Source organism: Lactuca sativa, chromosome 1 (assembly GCF_002870075.4).
Source record: "Lactuca sativa cultivar Salinas chromosome 1, Lsat_Salinas_v11, whole genome shotgun sequence".
NCBI classification, from domain to species: Eukaryota; Viridiplantae; Streptophyta; class Magnoliopsida; order Asterales; family Asteraceae; genus Lactuca; species Lactuca sativa.
The window spans coordinates 83,489,526-83,510,340 of NC_056623.2; the positions used below are offsets into that span (position 1 = coordinate 83,489,526).

At 33.0% G+C, this 20,815-nt stretch overlaps 3 protein-coding genes across 3 annotated transcripts; 1 reads left to right on the top strand and 2 right to left on the bottom strand.

Moving 5' to 3' along the window:
• Window positions 1-740: 740 nt before the first annotated feature.
• LOC111881073 (V-type proton ATPase subunit D) lies at window positions 741-2,345 on the bottom strand. Its single transcript, XM_023877463.3, has 2 exons — window positions 2,189-2,345; window positions 741-1,775 (listed from the first exon to the last, which is right to left on the bottom strand). The coding sequence occupies exon 2, from the start codon at window positions 1,755-1,757 to the stop codon at window positions 975-977; it is 783 nt and encodes a 260-aa protein (XP_023733231.1). The 5' UTR covers window positions 1,758-1,775; window positions 2,189-2,345; the 3' UTR covers window positions 741-974.
• A 4,518-nt stretch (window positions 2,346-6,863) lies between these two features.
• Window positions 6,864-13,237, bottom strand: LOC111881105 (E3 SUMO-protein ligase SIZ1). Its single transcript, XM_023877502.3, has 17 exons — window positions 12,997-13,237; window positions 12,736-12,861; window positions 12,143-12,223; window positions 11,942-11,984; window positions 11,687-11,759; window positions 11,264-11,429; window positions 11,044-11,177; window positions 10,880-10,948; window positions 10,339-10,426; window positions 10,162-10,237; window positions 9,997-10,070; window positions 9,791-9,898; window positions 9,380-9,541; window positions 8,959-9,063; window positions 8,769-8,849; window positions 7,481-8,669; window positions 6,864-7,385 (listed from the first exon to the last, which is right to left on the bottom strand). Exons 2-17 carry the CDS (start codon window positions 12,757-12,759, stop codon window positions 7,237-7,239), a joined length of 2,622 nt encoding a protein of 873 aa, XP_023733270.1. The 5' UTR covers window positions 12,760-12,861; window positions 12,997-13,237; the 3' UTR covers window positions 6,864-7,236.
• A 4,707-nt stretch (window positions 13,238-17,944) lies between these two features.
• On the top strand, window positions 17,945-20,467 carry LOC111881077 (chaperonin-like RbcX protein 2, chloroplastic). Its single transcript, XM_023877467.3, has 5 exons — window positions 17,945-18,533; window positions 19,483-19,574; window positions 19,850-19,907; window positions 19,986-20,051; window positions 20,121-20,467. The coding sequence occupies exons 1-5, from the start codon at window positions 18,252-18,254 to the stop codon at window positions 20,241-20,243; spliced, it is 621 nt and encodes a 206-aa protein (XP_023733235.1). The 5' UTR covers window positions 17,945-18,251; the 3' UTR covers window positions 20,244-20,467.
• Window positions 20,468-20,815: the final 348 nt, after the last annotated feature.

Sequence of the window (20,815 nt, forward strand, 5' to 3'; positions counted from 1 at the left end):
TTAAGTGACTTTTATACCCCTAACCTAAACTAGGTTATTCTAGAATATCGTTATCAAAATTTTCAACCCTTGAACTCAATAACAAGAAAGAAGAATTAAAACATAATACTCACCTTTTCATTTAACTTTCAACTCAATAACAAAATATATAACGAAAAGATTGTTTTGTAGCCTCTTAATAGTTCCATTCATAGTCAGCATCTATGATACAACCATTAAGAGCTTTTAGCTCGTTAAGTTGGACCTTTGAATTAGTCAAAGGCATGCATCTAGAGGCAAGCATTTGAATGATTCAGCTAGAAGGATGAGTCTTTAGTCTTAACAATTCAGATGTGAGAAATTACATCCACATAAAATACATGCTTCATTAACTTGTACAATAGTTATAATGGTGTTGTACTTTATGTGGATGAATCAAAAAGACAAAAACTAAACTTTGTTAGTATAATGTACACACGTGGCAGTTAGTTTGTTATTAACAAGTGGGAGTTAGTTACAAGTTAGTTTGTTTTCAGTTAGTAGATTAATAATTTAGCAGTTTTTACTTTTTAGCAAATGTTGGTAATAAACACACGTGTTTTTTAGCAAATGTTAGTTACAATATACCTTACTTTTTACCCTTAATAGCAATATATTTACATTTCTTTACCCACAAAATCAACATACTTACATTTTTTACCAATACTAGCAATATATTATAACTCATAATAGTATGTAGTTATTCACCACAAACAAAGATATAAAGTAAACAATAGCATGATTAAAAAATCGATAAATTAACAAAATCCACAAAAACAACAAACATAATACAAATAAAAGAAAAATAAAGTCATGTTAACCACATTGTAAGAAAACTGACACCAAATATATAGCTGCACACATGAAGCTTTTATTCAAAAAGTAAACACAGCTCATTTAACAAATGAAATTCATATAAAACATGATAAAAGTACATAAATAAACTAACCTCCGTTTCAGAAGATAATGTCTTCATCTTTCTGGGCAACAGTAAGCATGTCATGAGCAGCATTAATGGAGATTCCTTGTTCTAAAGAAAGATGTTCAGCAGCTTGTAACTCCCGAAACTGAGCAGCAGCTTTCATCTTATTTTCAATCTCCCTTTTTTTATAAGCTTGAATCTTTTTCAACCTAAAGAAATCTTCCCTTTCCAATTCATCAAGCTCTCCTTTGATGTAACTTATGGTGTTCTCTAATCTTGGTTTGACCACACTCTCAAGAGCATTGACCCTACGGTTTGTAGTCTTGATTGCTTCATCGAGTGTCAAGAAAGATGTTTGAAGGGATGCAAGTTCAACAAGAACCTCAATTGCTTTCACATATGCAGTTTTACATACTTGAACTTGTTGCCCACCTCTTGCTAAACCAGTTAAGTCGTTTTTTGTTTCTGATTCAGTGAAGTAGTCGAATTTAGGAAGCTTTACACCTGCAATGTTCTCTGTGCGTGATTTGACTCTGAGAGTTGCGGTTTTGACATTTTCAATAACAGTGAATTTGATGTTTTCTCCTGCAACGTATTTGGCTTCAGTTAAAGCAAAGGAGGAAGCTTTCATTACAGTTCCCATTGATTCTTTTGTTGTGACGATTTTTTTAAGGATAGCTCGAAATTGAACTGTTAGAGCATCGCTTTTCTTCTTGAGAAGAGCGTGGCCTCTGGTTGCGCCTACAAGACGAGCTTTGACAACTCCAAGCACAGTGACAGTTGGAACGACATTCAAACGCTGGGTCTGGCCAGACATCTTGTTGAATATGTAAACCTGTTAATAGGAAGAACAATCAAAAGGGGGTATACCTATTTGTGTTTGACTAGGAATTGAAGTTCGTTTAGATGAGATTCGAAGCTCGGATTGCTCCGATGGAGTTCAAGTTCAGTATACTGGATTGAATTTATGTGAACGATGATCACAATTACTAAGATCTACTCCACGGATTTGTGCGGTTTTCAGAAGTTGTGTCAAATGAGTGCAGTTAGGGCTAGATAAAGTGAACTTCAAATCTAGTTGCTAGATTCCAAGTCTGATAAATTTGGATTAAATCCGGGACGATTGGTCCAGATTCTGATCTCGGAGACTTGGATCAAAAATTGTGAGGCAGTAAGGGTTGAATCATACGACTATACAGCAAATTTAGATCTGCAAAAGCAACGAAGATAGAGAAGAAAGAAGAGTACCTGATAACGATACTGCTAGTGCTTTTTGATGGAAATGGAGAAGGTCATACACAAGACGATGATCGCCAGAGTTCTTCCCTCAATCCCGACGAACCAGGAAAGTAGATCCTCTTTTTAATTTTAGCTTGTGATGATGATTATTGAAAATGAAATTGTTGGATGGGCTACGCCTCTATTATAACGCAAAACGGCCCTTAACTTTTTTTTTTCAATTGGGATATTTACAAATATGAATATTATTTAATTTAGTATCAAACAAAATAACCTAATTGTTTGTAGTAGGGACGAAAGTAGGTCCAAACCCGGATTGGATGGACCCGGACTCGGAAAATCCGGAACCGGTTAACGGGATTTTGTAGAACCGGAAACCGGTACCAGTCCGGTTTCCGGTTCGGTTCCGGATACGGTACCAGATAAAGTGAGTATACAACCGGAAAACCCGGAAACATCAAAGTAGGTAGGTTGGAACCGGATAAAGTGAGTTTAAACCTGGAAAAACCGGAATTTTTTTATAATTACTTACTATTTAGTGAGTTGAATTTTGAAAATTTTCATATTGATATCCCGACTTTAGGGGACTGTAACTAATTGAATAAGAAACCAAAATTAACATAATTATAATCTAAAATCATGTACGAACTCTGAAATACACTCTGGAAAACACCGCATGTCAATCCGACTTTAAACAAATGAGATATGCATAAATTACAAAAACAAATAGCTAAAAAGTTGAAAATTTTCAGTTTTGATATCCCGACTTCAGAGGACTGTAAATCATTGAATATTAAACCAAAAATGACAAAATTATAATCTAACTGATGTACAAATTGTAACTATAAGTTGGAAAAAACCACATGTCAATCCGACTTCAAACGAATTAGATATGCATGTTTTAAAACTTTCACCGAATACAAAAAAACTAAAAACTTCCAGCTTTGATATCTCGACTTTGGGGAGTGTAAGTCAATGAATATAAAACTAAAAATGGCAAATTTATAGTCTAAAATCATGTGCAAACTTTAAACTACATGTTGGAGAAAACCACATGTCAATCCGACTTCAAACGAATTAGATATGCATGTTTTAAAACTTTCACCGAATACAAAAAAACTAAAAAAACTAAAAACTTCCAGCTTTGATATCTCGACTTTGGGGGAGTGTAAGTCAATGAATATAAAACTAAAAATGGGAAATTTATAGTCTAAAATCATGTACAAACTCTAAACGATATATTGGAAAAAAAACTGCATGTGAATCGGAGTTGAAACGAATGAGATATACATCTTTTAAACGTTTTACAAAAACCAATTCCGGACCTAAAAATGGTACTGTTCCAAACACCGGTTCCGGTTTTTAGACCCGGTTTACCCGGACTCGATGGACCCAAACCCAGATTACCCGGAACCCGGATAAAGCCAATTTTTAAACCCGGAACCGGTTCTATATATTCCGGTTCTAACAATTCCAGTTCCGGTCCGGTTTTTCAGTTCTAAATCTCATCCCTAGTTTGTAGTTTAGAAAAATGATCCATCACTCCGGTACGGGTTACTAAAGATTCAATATCAGTCTTTTAACAACCTGGTTGAGTGGTTTCCTACTTGACAGAACTCCGAGATGTGGTACCCACCATGTTACGGAAATAGGATTTCGGATGTTCTAGAATTTGATGAAAAAGGACTCGGATGATGAATAATTTAGGGATTTGCACGTATGTTCTCGATTCCCTTGAACATTTTATTACTTATTTTTGTGTTAGAAATTGAAAAAACGATGTATGGAAAACAAAAACAATGTTTGGAATCCAATGAACTTGTTTGGAACAAATGATGTTTTTCGTATTTTAATACGTAGAAACCTAGTGTAGACGTATGTTCTCGATTCCCTTGAACATTTTATTACTTATTTTTGTGTTAGAAATTGAAAAAATGATGTATGGAAAACAAAAACAATGTTTGGAATCCAATGAACTTGTTTGGAACAAATGATGTTTTTCGTATTTTAATACGTAGAAACCTAGTGTAGGTAAGTAGTTATCCTTTTATATATATATATAAAGTAATAGGGTGTTGGAATTACATGACCCTTATGATAAACTCATCCACAAACATGTTTGGAAAGAAAAGCCTTTCTAGAATGCGAGGAACATATTCCGAATGAATTCAACAGTCTAAAATAAACTTATCTGAAATGGAACCATGTCTGAAATGTTATGACCTTTTCGAAAATAGACATATTAGTTTCATTTATACTAACTTGGTTTTATGTTATTTTATCATAAGGGTGTGTATAAAGCTTCATTAACTATAGTATGCAAACCTTATCTTGGTGTGAAAGTTCTTGCAAGCTTACAGCTTCTCCAACATAGCTTGCTTGAAGTCCACATCAATGTGGAAAGGGACATGTTGCTCATGCCTTACATGTTCTGTAAAGAGGTTGTTATAGTTCCACAACTAAGAGTGGATGATATATGCTTTGAGCTAGGCGACTATAAACGATCTTTGGAAAGTGCTAATTTGATCATCTAACATGCTTGTTGTTTGGTGAATATTCCTGACTACTTTGCCTAGTAATGAGTTTCGAAGGTGTTTCCATTAGTTGAATCGAATGACTCAATCAAGTTGCAAGATTTAGAGGTCGTGTCTAAAAATTTCAATGAACAATATCGAATTATTATGCGGTTCGAGTGTGTCTAATGTACATGTTGGAAAAATGGTTTCATGGTTGATACAATCGTCAACTAGTCAACTATGACAAGTTCATTTTCCTCATATCTAATCTCTAGGAGATCAATATGTATTATGATTTTTAGCATTTTCATGGACTTTTTGTAACACTCATTTTGGGTTGGAAATTTTACCCCTCAAATGAATTTCTATACAAAATAAATTTGAATTAAATTAATGGACTTAAAACTTTAAACATTTAATTAAAAACAATAATAATTAGTTAAGATGATCTTTAAGATTAAGAATTAAGAAATAACATTTGGATAAATTCATTTAATTAGGATATGCACTTATTTGTGACAAATTTTATCATTTTAAGGATGTATTAAAATATATAAATCTAGAAAGGTATTTAGAAATTAATATTGAGTTAAATAGAAAATTTGAAGATTGGGGTGGGGGGGGGGGGGGGGGGGGGGATCTTGTCAATTTAGAACTTAGCTTAACTTGGACCGAACTTAATAAACTAAGTTTTCGGTTTATATTGCGAAATATATATATTAACTTACTAGGTTAAGATTGAAGTTGTGGGTTAAAGATTTTAGTAAAAAAGTCATATCGTAGAGAAAGTAGGGGTGAATAAATATAACGGATTTTTGAAACCAAAACTGATGTCGAGCCAGACCCAAATATATATTATGGTTCGGGATTTGGTTCCTTCAAATTGTTGTTTTTGGTTTTCGGTTCCACCTATATTTTAGGGAAAAAACCAACATGGTAAAAGTTTTGAGGTTGATTATTTAAATATTATGAAAGTAAACAGAGTATGTAGTGAAAAGATTCTAGAATGTGTTCGGAATGTTTTGAACATACAATGTATTTGAAATACCGATAATGTACCATCAAATTCTGAAATATTTGAAATGTAATTACCAAAAGGCTTGCAACCCAGTAGTATCAGGTGATGTCCTCCCTTTTTGAAGTCGAGAGTTCAAGTACTCTCATAAACACATATGAACTTAGATGTTAATTTATGAATAGTTTATGTATTTATATTTGCCAGTTCAAATAAAAAAAAATCTAAAATGTAATCCACTTTACAAACTCCTTAGACTACTCCTATTGGGGTAATATGGGCTAGCCGCTCACCCATTCTAGATTAAAAGAAAATGAAAACAAAATTACATTTGGTGAACTAAGCGAGAGACACAACCTCATTTCACCAATGCTCATCTCTTTTTATCATTAAATAAACTCATGTGTCAATCACTTGCTAGTATAGGTAAAATAGCTTTTAATTTTGTTAATAATTGTATTTTATTTTGAGTAGAAAGTTAAATAAAATATATCAAAATACATGATTAATTTTTCTTTATAAAATGATACCAATATTGATATAATATTTTTTATATTTTTTTTTATATAAAATTGGATTGGGTTTGATTGCTAATGGATATAAAAGATTGAGTTTAATTGAATTATAGATGTGGAAGAAAGAGAAATTAGTTATATAATAAATGATTGAGTTAGATGGGGCTGTGAACAGGGATAGCAACTCTAGGAGCATTCCAGAATAGATGATCACTTTTAAAAATCCAAAAAAAAAATTGTTAATGATGTCTTTTTGTAAAGGTTAGTTTACCGATTAATCATCATCAAATTATATTCGATTAAATAGATATATTAATCATCATAAAACTATATTGAAAATACTACAAAAGCTAGATCTTGCAAGCAAATTTTGAATACCAATTCATTTTGATTGAATCTTTCGACTCCATTTCGATCTTATAAAGCATAGAACAGTCATATGGAAGATCGTGAGAACCTTGGTTTGTTTCTCGTAAAATTATATAACCCCACTTAACTTATCGCGGTTTCAACTTCTTTTGCAAACATCTAGAGATTTCATTTCAGCCCCACCTAACTCATAAAAAGAATTAACAACTAATTTACTTTTTTAATTGCCAAACATCAACTAAAACAACCTCCGCCCAAGTTTTTCATGATGTAAAAAGAGAAAAGTTATGTTTCTATTCAAGTAACCAGAATAATAAGTCTCGAGTAAGAGTTAAAAAGAAAGAAAAGATTTACATGCAATTAATTTCCTCTCACTATAAATCAGAAAAAAGAAGTGGTTTATGATCTAGAATCTAAATATACTTGCTACCAGAAAGAAGCCTATTAGAATGTTACAATTTCACCATGAAAAGAAAAAAGAAGAAGAAGAAGAAGAAGAAGAATCTATACCAACCACGCCTTTCTTGAGGGCAAATACGGCATTATCCATTCCAAACCCTAAAATTTGCACAAAATCAAAACCAACCTCAAGAAGTGTCTTGGGTCATTTTCTTCACCATTTAATTTATTAATTTATCTTTATCATCCCTCTTCTTCTGAATCTGAATCAATTGATAGAAACAATCGTGGTCTAACAGACCGCTTTTGTCTAGGAAATGAAAACGGACTATCCGATCTTTCCCTGCTACTCTTTTCAGATCTCACATCACTCATTCCAAGTAGCAATGAAGCTATACAACAAAAATAAATTAAAAATCAAATTAGCAAAAAAAATAATAATAAATAAATAAATAAACATTATAAAAAAAACCCATCAAATTAATACCCGTATCTGCCAATGAATCCAGTGTACCATCTTTCAATGGTGCTTTCTGTCTCGAATTCAACCCATTCACACCTGGATCCGGTTCACAGCGGACCCCACCACCACCGCCACCGCCACCGCCACCACCTCCACCTAGGCTGAGGGATATCCAGTCATCACTTCGGAAACCATTTGATGACATGGATTGCTGACGTGTCACCTCTACATGTTCTGTTGTTGTTGCTTCTAATGGTTTTGTAGGAAGAAAAAGCTGAAGCGACGGATCATCACCTCCGTAAGCTGCTAACGGGTTATCAACCAACCCATCGTCCGCTCCAAGTGCGGTGGGACCACCCATTGAAGTCTCGCCACCCAATGTAAATCCGCCAAGTGGACCGTTATCAGTGGGGTCCGCATCTGAACCGAATAACTGAAAGCTGGGCCCCACTCCGTGATTGTTGTTAGAAGGTACAGACCAAAAGGGGGCTCCAAAATCATCATTGAAAAGACCAAGCGGAAGACTAGAAGGGTCTTCAGGATGTGAATGCAAGGGTAGATTTGGAAAACCAATTTGTGCAGAAGAAGAAAGAAGGTTGTCATTATGAGTAACAACAGTGTCAGCCACAGCCATAGCCTCATCTTCTGAATCACTCAGAACGATGACATCGGCATCACCCGGATTTACAAATCCATGAATGTTCAAAGAGAGTGAGTCGAGGTCAACCCCGTTAGGGGTAGAATAGTCAAACTGCCCACCACCATCTTGATTGACACTAGTATCATCACCACCACTACCAGTGGCACTACTGCTCATGGGAATAACATTATTATGAGTAGTAGTGGTATTATTACCAATACCATGACCGTTGGTGTTTATGAAGTTTTCGGGCAGTTTGCTGCCCGAAGAAACTGAATTTAAATTATCGGGTTTTCTGACTTCCCAAAACCCGTTTTTGTTTTTTTTCATTCCGAGTTTTAAGCCCCTAGTGTGACCTTCGGAGCCGGTCAAACCTTCCTGTTTGACCTGTTTTAGAGCTTCTAATTTGGGTTTAGAGTCGACTTCCATGGGGACACCAACACAAAGTGTCCCATCGGGCAGATGCCACTGCCCAAGTTCTCCTAGACTTTTTCGGTCATCTTCTGACTTTGCCCGCCATGAACCGTCTGGTTTCACTTCGATTTCTGTCACGTCCTCCCCACAATTACGCATCTTTATAAAAAAATAACTTTTAGTTAGTAAATCGTTTAAAAAAATTGTTAGAGCTCAAAACAAAGATAACCAAGAATAGATTAAACGATAACTAATTACCTTAGATGTGATAAGCGTAAAATATGGGTCGATAATGACATTCTCCAAAGCGTAATTCTTGAGACAAATTGGGCATTGCCACTAAAGGAAACACAAAGGTTTTAAAAGAAAAAAAATTAATAACTTATTAAAACAGATAAATATGATTATGATTATATATATCAATGAAGAATTGTATAAATGTTCTTGCCTTACGAGACCGTTGATTCATTTCAACAAACACTTCAAGATCAAAACAGCCCATGTGGGCACACGGTTTGAATCTTCCAGCAATTTTCATTCTAGAACCACTCATCTGTAACATAAATATCAAATTCAAATCTTCATGTTAAAAAAAGAAAGAAGCAAAACTATCAATAACAGTTTAGTCCCTGTGGTGTGTCAAAAGTTACGGATTTAGTCCAGATTTTTCATTTGTTACAAATTTGGTTTTGTCCCAGAAACTGTGTTAAAAGGAAAATGACTATATTACCCCCATCTTAATCTTAAATTCTAAAATCAAATCCAAACAGTAGTGACCATGATCCAACAGATGACATAGTCCACAAGGACTAAAATTGTAATTTACTAATTTAAAACAAAAGAGATGAAAGAAAATGTGGTGTACTTACAGGGCAACGTAGATTAACCGGTATAGAATCAGAAACAACCTCCAGATCGCTGTCACTGTCAGCATTTTCTGTGGGGGCCCCACCGCCAACACAGCGGCGAACACGTGCAAGAGCATCTTCAAACCGCTCACCATCAGACTCTTTAGGAATAAGGTTGAGAATCTATCAGGGGTAAAATCGTCAAAAATAAAAACAATAGCATGGTAGTCAAGAACAGCTGAAAATATGGTTGATATTGGTATTAAAAAAAAAAAAAAAAAAAAAAACTACTTCCTGTTGCTGTCAAGACAAGAAACATAAAACATGGTAACCACATGTGGCATGTATTGGGGTGGGGGTATTTTGGTCAAAAAAACAATAGCATAGCATTTTTTAAGAAACTAACATCTGGATTTGAAGGAGACTTCCCACCTGTTGAACTGTGCGCCGTTTTATTATCCGGACACCCAAACAGAAGACGCGAGAATCACATCCTGTTAATGAAATTTTATTAATTCCATCTCGAGTGCATGGTGTGATCTGACAAAAAAGAAATCTTTATTAATCATGTCTCGAGTGCAGGGTATGTTTATATAAATAATAAATCCATAATTTTGTATAATATATATTAAACTTACAATAGGACCATCATCACGACCATTGGCTCCAAGCAATTGAGCACCTGGTCTATTTGTTGCACGCATTGGCACCCCTGAGTCAAATGCAGAGTTTGATTAAAACAGATGGAATTAAAGCTTAAATAGATTGACGCAATTTAAATCAGATTAAAAAAAAATACCTACCATTGATTTGAAGTTCTGCATATTGTGGCCATTGCATTCTAAAAGAAACCTTGTCATTCAGAAGCATACACCAGGCCTAGATATATAGATTTAGAATCACCCATATTTCATTAAAAATATATATATTTATGTTAATATAAATTCATTAAAAGGGAATTTATATTTTATATAACTAACCTGCACATCATACTCTGGTTTCACCAACAAATCCCTATCTACTCTTGTAAGTTGAAAAGTCTTTTCAACACTTAGAACTGGATTTGCACTGAAATACACACGAAAGGTAATAAAGAAAAAAGCCAGAGCCATCATTTTTCATTCAAAATAATTCCATTCTAAAATATGTAAACAAAGGATTTCGATTTTCAACGTAGAGCCATTTAAGAAAGGGAAAATTGTGGAGAATAATATGAGCAATGTACTTTTTTCCTTGCCCATAATAGCAGCATACTTACATTTCTTTATCGCTAATAGCAATGTATTTACATTTTTCTACCAATATGAGAATTCCATTTTATTTGTTACATATTGCTATTTAAGTATATTGCTAGTATGTCTATTGCTATTATGGATAAAATATAAAAGGCATTGCCTATATTGGTTAAAAGAGTAAAGTAGTTGCTATTTCTTGCAAATTACCCTTTAAAATAAACACACACACACACACACACACACACAAAAAAAAAAAAAAAAAAAAAAAAAAAAAAAAAAAACTCACCCGTCTGTAGGTGGATTTGCAATAATCAGCTGTACAGGAGGTAAAGGATGTGCCACAGAAAGCAAGAACCTGAATGTTGAAAAATTACATCAGTAACCATTTCTTATTAAATTTTTTTTAAAAAAAATTGCAATAGAATTTTGGGAATAAAAATTATTACTTACGGATCTGCACGACCAAGTCTACAAATTTCACAGTAAAACTTTGGTGGAGGTGCTGGTAAAATACCCTCCAAGGGCTTTTCCGGAATAATAACACAATTAATATGCTGCCACACTTTGCATTTTGGATCTTCACACTGAGAATAAAAATTGAATCATAATACATAAACCAATAATGGGAATGAAAAAGGTAAAACGGCATATAAGAGAAGAAAAAAGAAACCTTTATCATTGAATCAGCTTGCAATGAGCTTCCACAGGGGCAACGAACTTTTTCCATGTTTTGAAGAACATCTTCAATCTCCTCTTTAGGTTTTGTACTATTAGTTGCATCTAAAACTGCTCGACCTTTTGATGCCAAGTCTGTTGCCCCTGAATCCTGCATTTTCCTTGTTACAATAGAAAAGGACACATGTCAGAATACAGTAGATACTAGCAATATAAAGCAGAAAGCAAATACTAGCAATACAAGCCTACACACTGGTTTAAATGGAAGGAAACAAGTTTACATGAAAGGGTAGAAGAAAGAGTAGTAAGATCACAGTAGGGCATTTAGTCATTTTATGGAATATGGATAAGTACATCAGCAATAATGAGGTGCATAGGCATAAGTTTTCAGGAAGAATCAATCTAAAGATATGCAAACCTGTAAATGTCATCAACTAATTTAGCAACTTCTTCCTTCCCAACAGCATTTTTCTTGGACCACATTCCTGAAACTGCTCAACATGGCAATCAAATGCAAGATTCATTACCCATGTAAATAAGTACACAAAAAAGGGGGGAAACACATAAATGTAGACTCCACTTGGCCTTTTTGACATATGAATACATACGGAATAAAAAATATGACTTAGAAACAGTTTTACATGATTTAAAATGGAGTAACTTTTAGTTTTACCTCTTTCATCCGACAGAACAGCTGATATTCGGTCAGTGAGATCCTATAGGAACAAGAAAAAGATAATCAAAAAAAGTGAAGGAATAACTGAATAAGAACAATGGCAACACCCCAAATCAGGTAGTCCATAGTCCATACAGATTTAAGATCTATGCAGATAAATTCTTGAACAAGCCACAAACATAGAAAGCAAAAACCAACCTGCTTCTTTCCTTGTTTGGAAAGACCTAGTTGGGTGAGAATGTCCTTCAGTTCTCTTATTCGAAAATGTGCCATTTTTTCCTACAACAAAGAAGAGATAAATATAAACACGTTGCAACTAGAACCAATTCAAAGTTTATGGGCATACATGATAATACACCAGTTTTCGTCCCTTTATTATAGAAGTATTTGTGTCTAAACATGTGCAATTTCGTAAAAAAAAACACACAAGCAAAGCAACTAGAAAACATTAGAGCTAACTACAGATAGATAAACAGGTAGAAATGGATTAAAATGAACGATTCTTCTTTCAGTGAGTGGTTATACAAGTTATGTTTTTTTCTAACAACCAAAGGTCCAAAAACATCTGTTAGCTGAGAATTGATCAGATAATAGTTCTATCAAAGTAAATCGATGTCCTCAATTCACCACAGAAGATAACATATGCCCTTAATCTTAGTTAATTGAATTGTGGACTTCAATTGTAGAAAGAAGGAAGTATTAACCACATATAACACGCATTCACATTGAATCTTGAACGAGCACAAAAACGGCCTTCAGACTACCCTATATGCACAAAATTGAATCAATACCTTGCAACTCGCTACCAAATCCATCTTTAACTGTATACATAAATCGCCCCTGTCGCCCAGCAATTAAATTATTCAGCAGCAACCAAGCCAATAAAAAACTGTCATCTGCTTCCGAAAAATTAACCACTGATCCAATCGAAAACGTTCAAACACAAATCACAATTAATATCTCAACCAACAAACAAATAGATAAATAGAGTTTGACCATATCCAAATATTCAATTGCCTTGAATGCAATTTCACATAGATTAGGGCACTTACACAAATTGGGCAAAATTGGGAGTGATGATTGGCACAATCGGACCTTTTAGGAGTATTTTTAGAAGTCAGGAGCGATACGCCGCCGACGTATATTTCTCTCTCATCGATTATTTATCTTTTTTGACTGAGAAACGGAGCCGGGAAGCAATAATCATCCTTCAATTACGAGAGTTTAAACGGACGTGAAGGATGGTTTACAATCTGATTTAGTTCTTGCCAACAAATCCGGGTTTGGATTCTATGCTGCTTACGTGCATTTTAGGATCCTGTGTCCTCTCTTCTCGATCGTGGTATTGCCATATTAGGAAATTTAGCATTATTTGCATTTTTAGTACCTGTTATTTGAGAAATTTCAGATAGACCCCTTTAAACCAGATTTGGTGCTTTTTATTTTTTTACACTTGGATTTTATGCGTGCAAAGATCTTCAAATCATGAATGATTTCACTCATAAAGATGAAATTAAAGAAACTAGAACGATTTTAGGATATGATTTTCTATTAAATTTAAGTTAATAGTTGAGGTCTAAAATCTTCTAAAGCATGCTCACATTACTAGTAAGATCAAGTTTATTCATATAAATTAATTAAATAAGAATATTATCAACCAATACTTATAGTCATTTTGACTTTGGTGTTTTGTGTCCACTCTTCAAGCATTCCAAAAGTCAAAAATCAACTGATAAAAGATGTTTATTGGTAAAATATAAGATAAAAGTTTGGTGTGATCACTCAATATAATTGATTTAACGAAAAAATAAATTTTGACCATGATAAATTAATAATCAATCTTATAAAAAAGAAAAATAACGGTTTGAAAGTATTTAATGCTTAAAATATTAATAAAGTCGTAATTGTTACAGGTATTTGACATAGTGTATTTTCAAACTTGGCATGCCTCATATGATTGAACTATGAGCTGCGAATTTACGCCCCGTTCCCGAGTTTATCAAAAGAAAAGAAAAAAAGAGAAAAGAAAGTCACGGGATAAAAGAAGAGAAAGGAAAGGAAAACAAAATTTTCTTTTGTGTTCCCGAGTTTGAGAGAAGTGGAAGGAAAATTAATCAATTTCTTCTTTCCTTCCAAATCCTCCCAAATCGGAAGGAAAGATAAGAGGGAAAGTGATCCTTCAATTTCTCTCCACTTCCTTCCTTTAATGAAACTCGGGAACACCATTTTTTTCATTTTCTTCTCATTTCCACCCATTTCCATTCCTTTCTCTGGTTAAGTTCAACTCGGGAACGGGGTGTTATATTAATAGATCTGTGTTAATGTTATCTAGTTAGATTATAAGTCATAACACACTAGAAGAGGTCCATTGAAAATATTACATATAGGGGGTGTTTGGCTTAGCTTTTAAAAGCTCAAAATAACTTTTCCAAAAAGTTACAAAAAGTTAGCATTTCTTGACTTTTCCAAAAAATTGTTTTTTCTTGTATTAAAACTCCAAAAGTTATTAGTTTGCCAAACATCTTTTTGTTTTTTTTTTCTTTTACAAAAAGGACTTTTGGCTGTGAAAAGTTAAGTCAAACACCCCCATAATATTTGTTTATGAGCATCAATATTGAAATTGTAAATGAGCCTAAAATTGTTCGCCTACATCAAACTTTTAAACCCTCCCTACCATGTGCTTTCTTTATATTTCACACCATTTTAGAATTATTATGGATGTTAGAGTTGTACAATATAAGTTTTTTCTATTAGAATATCTAATTTATTTTTAAACTAGCTTATAACCCGTGAAAACTATGGTTATAAAATTAATTAAACTTTTATAGTAAAATTTTAAAACTATTAATCAGTTATTTCAAATAAATTATATTAAATAAATAATTAATTAAGAGATATTTTTTTAGTTATATAAAATTATAATGGTTGATTTAAATAAATACATGAAATTATATATCTTATAATATACATTAATTATATTTTATTTTTTATTCTAATGTTATTAATTTAATGTAATTAAAATGTGAAATTTAAAATTTGTAATGAAGAATCAATTATTAATTTAATACAATTAGAATGGTAAATTTAAAATTTAAAATGGAGAAATAACAGGTTGAAATGTGGCATAATAGGTGACATATAATATTAATGAGAATTTCTAATATTATGACAGTTGTCAATAGAAGAATAAACTTATTCATTTATTGGAATAGGGAGATTCTTTTTAATTTCATATATGTTCCAGACGGTATTTGAACTTTTAACCATTAAGTTATAAGCCTTTTGGTATAAACTATAACAGTTACAACATGACGATCAATCTTCATGTTTGTAACATTTTGATGTTTATTATACTTTTTGTAACTATTGTTTGTATGTGTTTCAAATAATTAAATTTTTGTATATTTTGAATACAAATCTATTTGTGTAGTTTTTATAGTATCAAAGGTATCACGAAACTAGCTAACTTGCATGTGAAAATAAATAAATAGAGAAAGAAAGAGAGAGATAGAGAGAGAGAGAGAGAGAGAGAGAACAAGCTCATTGTCTATTTGTATAGTCCATTGTTTTGGTTCAAGTTATATAATTTGTGGTTATTATCATCAAAACTCTATCAACTCTAGCTTCTTGGTTTAAATATTCACTATATTAATTTTTGTATCTTTTACCCCATTAAAGTAACAAATGATCTTATAAAAATGGTAAATTAAACAAGCTATTCAGATTAGCAAGTCATATTGCACATTTTAGGTTAGATGACGTGTACAAATTAAGCCACGCAAAAAATAGGTTACGTGGTGTGACATTCTTATTTTTACAGCCAGAAAAGACCAATTTCGTTTATGCTTTTAAAATAAAATCAAAGTAATCTTTCAAAAAGTGGTGTAGAATTTGTCCCCAAAACAAAATATGATAAATTTTTATCAAAGCATTTCTTAAATAAATGTATTTTTCATTTCATTACAAAACTCAAGATGTCCACATCGATACAGACCAAAAGCATAAATAGTACGATATAGGTCTTACAACATTTATTTACATCTACTGGCCTATAATCCAAAAATCTCTCGTCATCATCCAACTATGCTCTGGTTCCATTACTTGTATGTGACAACCCGTAAATTCTTTCTTGTAAAAGTCAAAATTGGCCATTTAAAGTCAATCATACCAATCAAAAGTCAAACTTATTTCCATTATTATCTTAATATAGTTAGGGTAATAAATTTGTAGGTATAAAAACCTAGTATCATGAGGTGTTGTGTGTTTTGGAAGGAAATAGTTTAAGACCATCGCAGCCTCAAACGAGCCTTCGGGCCGTGAACATCCCTCGGACTGCAAAACGGTGCATGGTCGTGAACCGAAGCCATGAACATCTTCGGTCGTACCCCCCCCCCCCCCTTATATATAGGAGTCTGGCTAACTTTTACTTCACTTATTCACTTCTGACCGTAAACACAAGGCTTATCTCTCAAGGATCATCAACAGTGAACACCTTTTCTCTCTCAAATATCATCCTCTTTCTCATCTTCTTCAAGTGAACTTGCTCAGGACCTTCACTTATTGTAACACCCATAAAAATCGTGCCAAATTTAAACTTTTCAAAACACTTAAAACCATCTAACATTACATAATTTGTTTTCAAAATAATAAATATCAGAGTATCCAATATCAATTCATAAAATCATAACAGCAGGAGGAGTGGTACGATTATGCCTTCGCCTTACCACGATCACCAGAAGTACCTTAAACGTTACACCAAAACTGTAAGCCCGAAAGCTTAGTGAGCTACCCCCAAAATATCATTCTCATAAAATCATAATCATAGCATATCATCAAATACATAACAGCATGCATAACGAGCCTTCAGCCTGACTGGACCGCCTCACAGGCCTTCAGTCTATCTGGACCGCTCTCTGAGCCTTCGACACGTCTGGACCGCCTCGTAGGGCCTTCAACCTGTCCAGACCGCTCGCCAGGCTTTCGGTCTGACTAACGTCCCTCCTGGGCCTGTAGTCTGTCCGGACCACCCTGGGTATGTCGGCCTTCAGCACAAAGCAGAACCGCCTCAACCCAACCCCAAAACAAATAATCATGTGCACACAAATATCATACGCTAGCATACATAACAGTCAAACCGATCAACATATCGCAAAGCATAGCGATAATCCTATAACCAGGATACCAACCTAACAGGTTTCGTTCATAATTAAATAGACTATAAAAAACCAAGCTGCTCCTAACCCATACGAAGCATGAGCCTATTTTCTAGTTAATATTAACAAAACAACACAACCCGACCGGGGCCATTTATGTGGATATCTAATTCTCACTGATGTTAACAAGATGTTAAGATTCCAAAAACGGTCTAAAAAGTAAAAGAGAAATTAAATATCCTTCTACTTTTGTTCTTACAAATCTTCCTATCCAATTATGTTAAGGTCGAAGTTAGGTTGTAAGATGTCGAAGTTGTAATGTTATTTTACAAAGGCATTGTATATCGAAACTTAATGTCTAGTCCTTTGTAATTTTTTGTATGCTTTAATATTTTCTTATAAATAAGAGTGTTACTTAGAGTTAGATAAGAACCCGAATGCTATCTTGTCTAATTTTCTCTTTGTAACCTTTGAAGCATAATATGAGCTGAAACCAAATCTTATTTACATTCGGTGTTATTAATTATCATACTTTGATTTGCATTTCATTTTCTCGATTTAATCCTTCATCAAATTAAATGATGACATGTGTGATATTAATATTTTAAAATATCATTAAATAAATATTAAATATTACACATATCGCTATTTAATTGAATATGAGGATTTATAGGAAAAAAAATAAAGAGTATTCTCAAAGTAAAAACATATAATTACAACCCAGACTATGGCCGTTTTTGTGGATATCTAATTGTCATTGATGTTCTTGCAATTGAATCATATAGACCCGGTCCGGTCTTCAAACACATGAGAAACCCAACTTCGAGTCGGCATGAAAACTCTTCATGGTTGGACCATTTTGGACCTCAAATTTATTTCTGGCCATTCTTCCCACAAATTCCTTGTTTTCCCCACACGACTTCTCTTGCCCACCAAAACACAATCACCTTCTTCACTTCTTCCTCAAGAGCTAATCACGCATGAATCTTTGACTTCAATCATCAATTTCTACTTTTCTTTCACACCCACCAAAGTTCTCATCTGGGTGTTCTCTTGTTTCGTTGTTCGATTCTGATTTGGCTAAAAAGTTTCAATCTTTACCCATAAAGAACCCAGTTTTTAGGGTTTTAGTTCGTCTCTGTGAGTTCTGAACCATGGTAGGGGGCATATGCGTTGTTGGTTCGCCCATTGTGGATTCACATACTTCCCCATGTTTGTGTATCGATACACTCATATCAACGCATATGAATCACACAAGTAATGGGGATTTGAATTTGCAAAGGAAATCGATCAGTAAAAAGCTGAGATCTTCTTTCACGGATTCCAGGCTTCCATCAAAGGCAATTGCTTCCAAGAAGCAGAAGAGGGTTAAAAGTTTTGTGATTGTCAATGATCTTGGTGGACAGTATGAAGAAAGTTTTCATGATGTTAAATCTGTAAGAACTTGTAAATCTACTTCTTTTTAATCTTTTATGTCGAATTGTCGATGGTTATTTAATTATATTTGCAGATCTTACAAATGAATTAGGATTCAATGGGTATCTATAAATACTTAACTTTGATTTAGAAAACCCAAAACAAAATCCCATTTTTTTTCACCAATTTTAGTGTAAGGTTTCTTCAACCCAACACCATTTGTTAGATAAAAAATGGTGTGGTGGATAGTAAAATAATTTGGTGCAAAGTTTCCTCTGTACAATTTTGAATTTTGAATTTTCATATTTTCTTAGTTTTTTATTCTATAATAATATGATATACGTGATATTTGTTATTTAATATTATATTATAATTTGAATTAACATTAATTTATTATGTGTATTAAATTGAATTTTATGTTTCAAACTTAATTAACATTTAGTATTATTTTATTAGCAATATAAAAGCTTTAATTGATGGAAAAAAGCATTCCAACACATAAATATGCAATAATCTTTAAAATGTAGATGTAATATTTTTCAAAATGCACGAGTAAGATTTATTTAAATGTGCGTTGAATGTAACTTTTTTCATTTAATAAAATGATTGTTTTGATAACACGATGACATAATTATACACGAATGATTTTATTTCTTTATTATCGATTGTCTGATAATATAATTTGTAAAGTTACTGTAATTAGAAAAATATGGATCAAAATTGTAAAAATCCAATAAATATAAGAACGGTTGTTTTATAAAACTAAAAAGTTAGAAAAAAAGGATATTAGTATAATTGATTGGAGAGAATCACTCTTTGCACCAAATATTACGTCAACTTTATCATTAATTATCACAGAAAGAAATGACATTCTATTTGGAGTCTATAAATACTTGAAATTGTTTCAAGTTTATGACTTATTTACCCTTTTGGCATGAATCTAATGACCAAATGTTACGTTTCTTGCAGCAAATCTTCAATCTTTTCACCTACAAAGCAGTGAGGACTGTTATGAACCAACTTTATGAGATGAATCCAACTCAATATCGATGGTTTTATGAGTAATTCTACCAAATTCATGATTTTTAGTACCAAATTTTTATTTTTATAATTAAGTGACATATTTTTTATTACTATGTTATACTAAATATTGAACTCGTTTTAGAGCATTTCAACACAAAACACCATTTTTGTGTATTAAAAGTTTTATATTGTAGACTACCAATAACGTCTAATGATATAAAGGTTATTGAGCTTTTGGGTATTATTACATAACACCATTAGGTTACTCTATTTCTGATTTTGATACTGTAATTTTGACTTTTTTTTTCAACAGTTTTGTGGCATCAAATCAGCCCATTGATGGAAAACGTTTCATTCGAGTCCTTCAAAAGGTACATAAAAATCTCACAAATTGAACAACATTCATGGGTCTTCAACTGTGTTTATAATCTCAAAATTTGTTTTTTTAGGAGAAGCATGAACTTGCAGAAAGAGTAATGGTGACACGCCTTCACCTTTATGGTAAATGGGTCAAGGTATGTAATTTGATTTTGTAATTTCGGGTGGCAAAATGGGAAATTTATGGGATTTGGATTTTGTGGTAGAAATTGGATCATGCTGAAATGTATAAAGATTTTTCGGATATGAACTTGGAGTTGATGCGTGAAAGGCTCATGGAGACTGTGATATGGCCTTCTGATGATACAAATACAGAAAAGATTGGATGAAAGAGTTCTTTGGTATGTGTATGTGTATATGTATGTATGTATGTATGCATGCATGCATTTTTTCTTTATTGGTTGTTGTTTAATAGGTAGATTCATGGTTCAAGAAGTTTAGCTAGATTTTGGTCAAAACACCTTTTATTTACGATATGTATATGTATATACTATATCTATATTCTTCATATAATGCCCTTTTAGAATAGTTTGAAGAAGTATTTATTGGTTCATATGTTGGAGTGAATTACCATTATACATTTGTACGTGATGCGATATAGTATTTGTTAGGGGTGGCAACTCTCGACCCAAACCGTAACCTGACACGAACCCGACACGAAGATAAGCGGGTTAGGGTTGAGATTTCCGACCCGCCAACCCGTTTATTTACTGGGTTGGGTTACATGTTTGGGTTCGCGGGTCAACTCGCCAACCCGACTAATTTATTTAATTATCTATTTATTTTAATTTTTAACAATCTAATATTATACTATTATTTTCTATTTATCATATCCTTAAAAATTAGTTTGGTATTCGTTGGTATCATCGGACATATTAATATTAGAGTTGTATGTTTGGGC

Bases quoted from the DNA above. Each gene is read 5' to 3' on its own strand.
- LOC111881073 (XM_023877463.3), bottom strand. From the start codon at position 1,757: ATGTCTGGCCAGACCCAGCGTTTGAATGTCGTTCCAACTGTCACTGTG.
- LOC111881077 (XM_023877467.3), top strand. From the start codon at position 18,252: ATGGTAGGGGGCATATGCGTTGTTGGTTCGCCCATTGTGGATTCACAT. The intron at 19,575-19,849 runs GTAATTCTACCA...TTTTTTCAACAG, and splicing joins CAATATCGATGGTTTTATGA to TTTTGTGGCATCAAATCAGC. The intron at 20,052-20,120 runs GTATGTAATTTG...ATTTTGTGGTAG, and splicing joins TTTATGGTAAATGGGTCAAG to AAATTGGATCATGCTGAAAT.
- LOC111881105 (XM_023877502.3), bottom strand. From the start codon at position 12,759: ATGGATTTGGTAGCGAGTTGCAAG. The intron at 11,760-11,941 runs GTAAAACTAAAA...CATGTTGAGCAG, and splicing joins TGTTCTGTCGGATGAAAGAG to TTTCAGGAATGTGGTCCAAG. The intron at 11,430-11,686 runs GTTTGCATATCT...TATTGTAACAAG, and splicing joins TTAGTTGATGACATTTACAG to GAAAATGCAGGATTCAGGGG.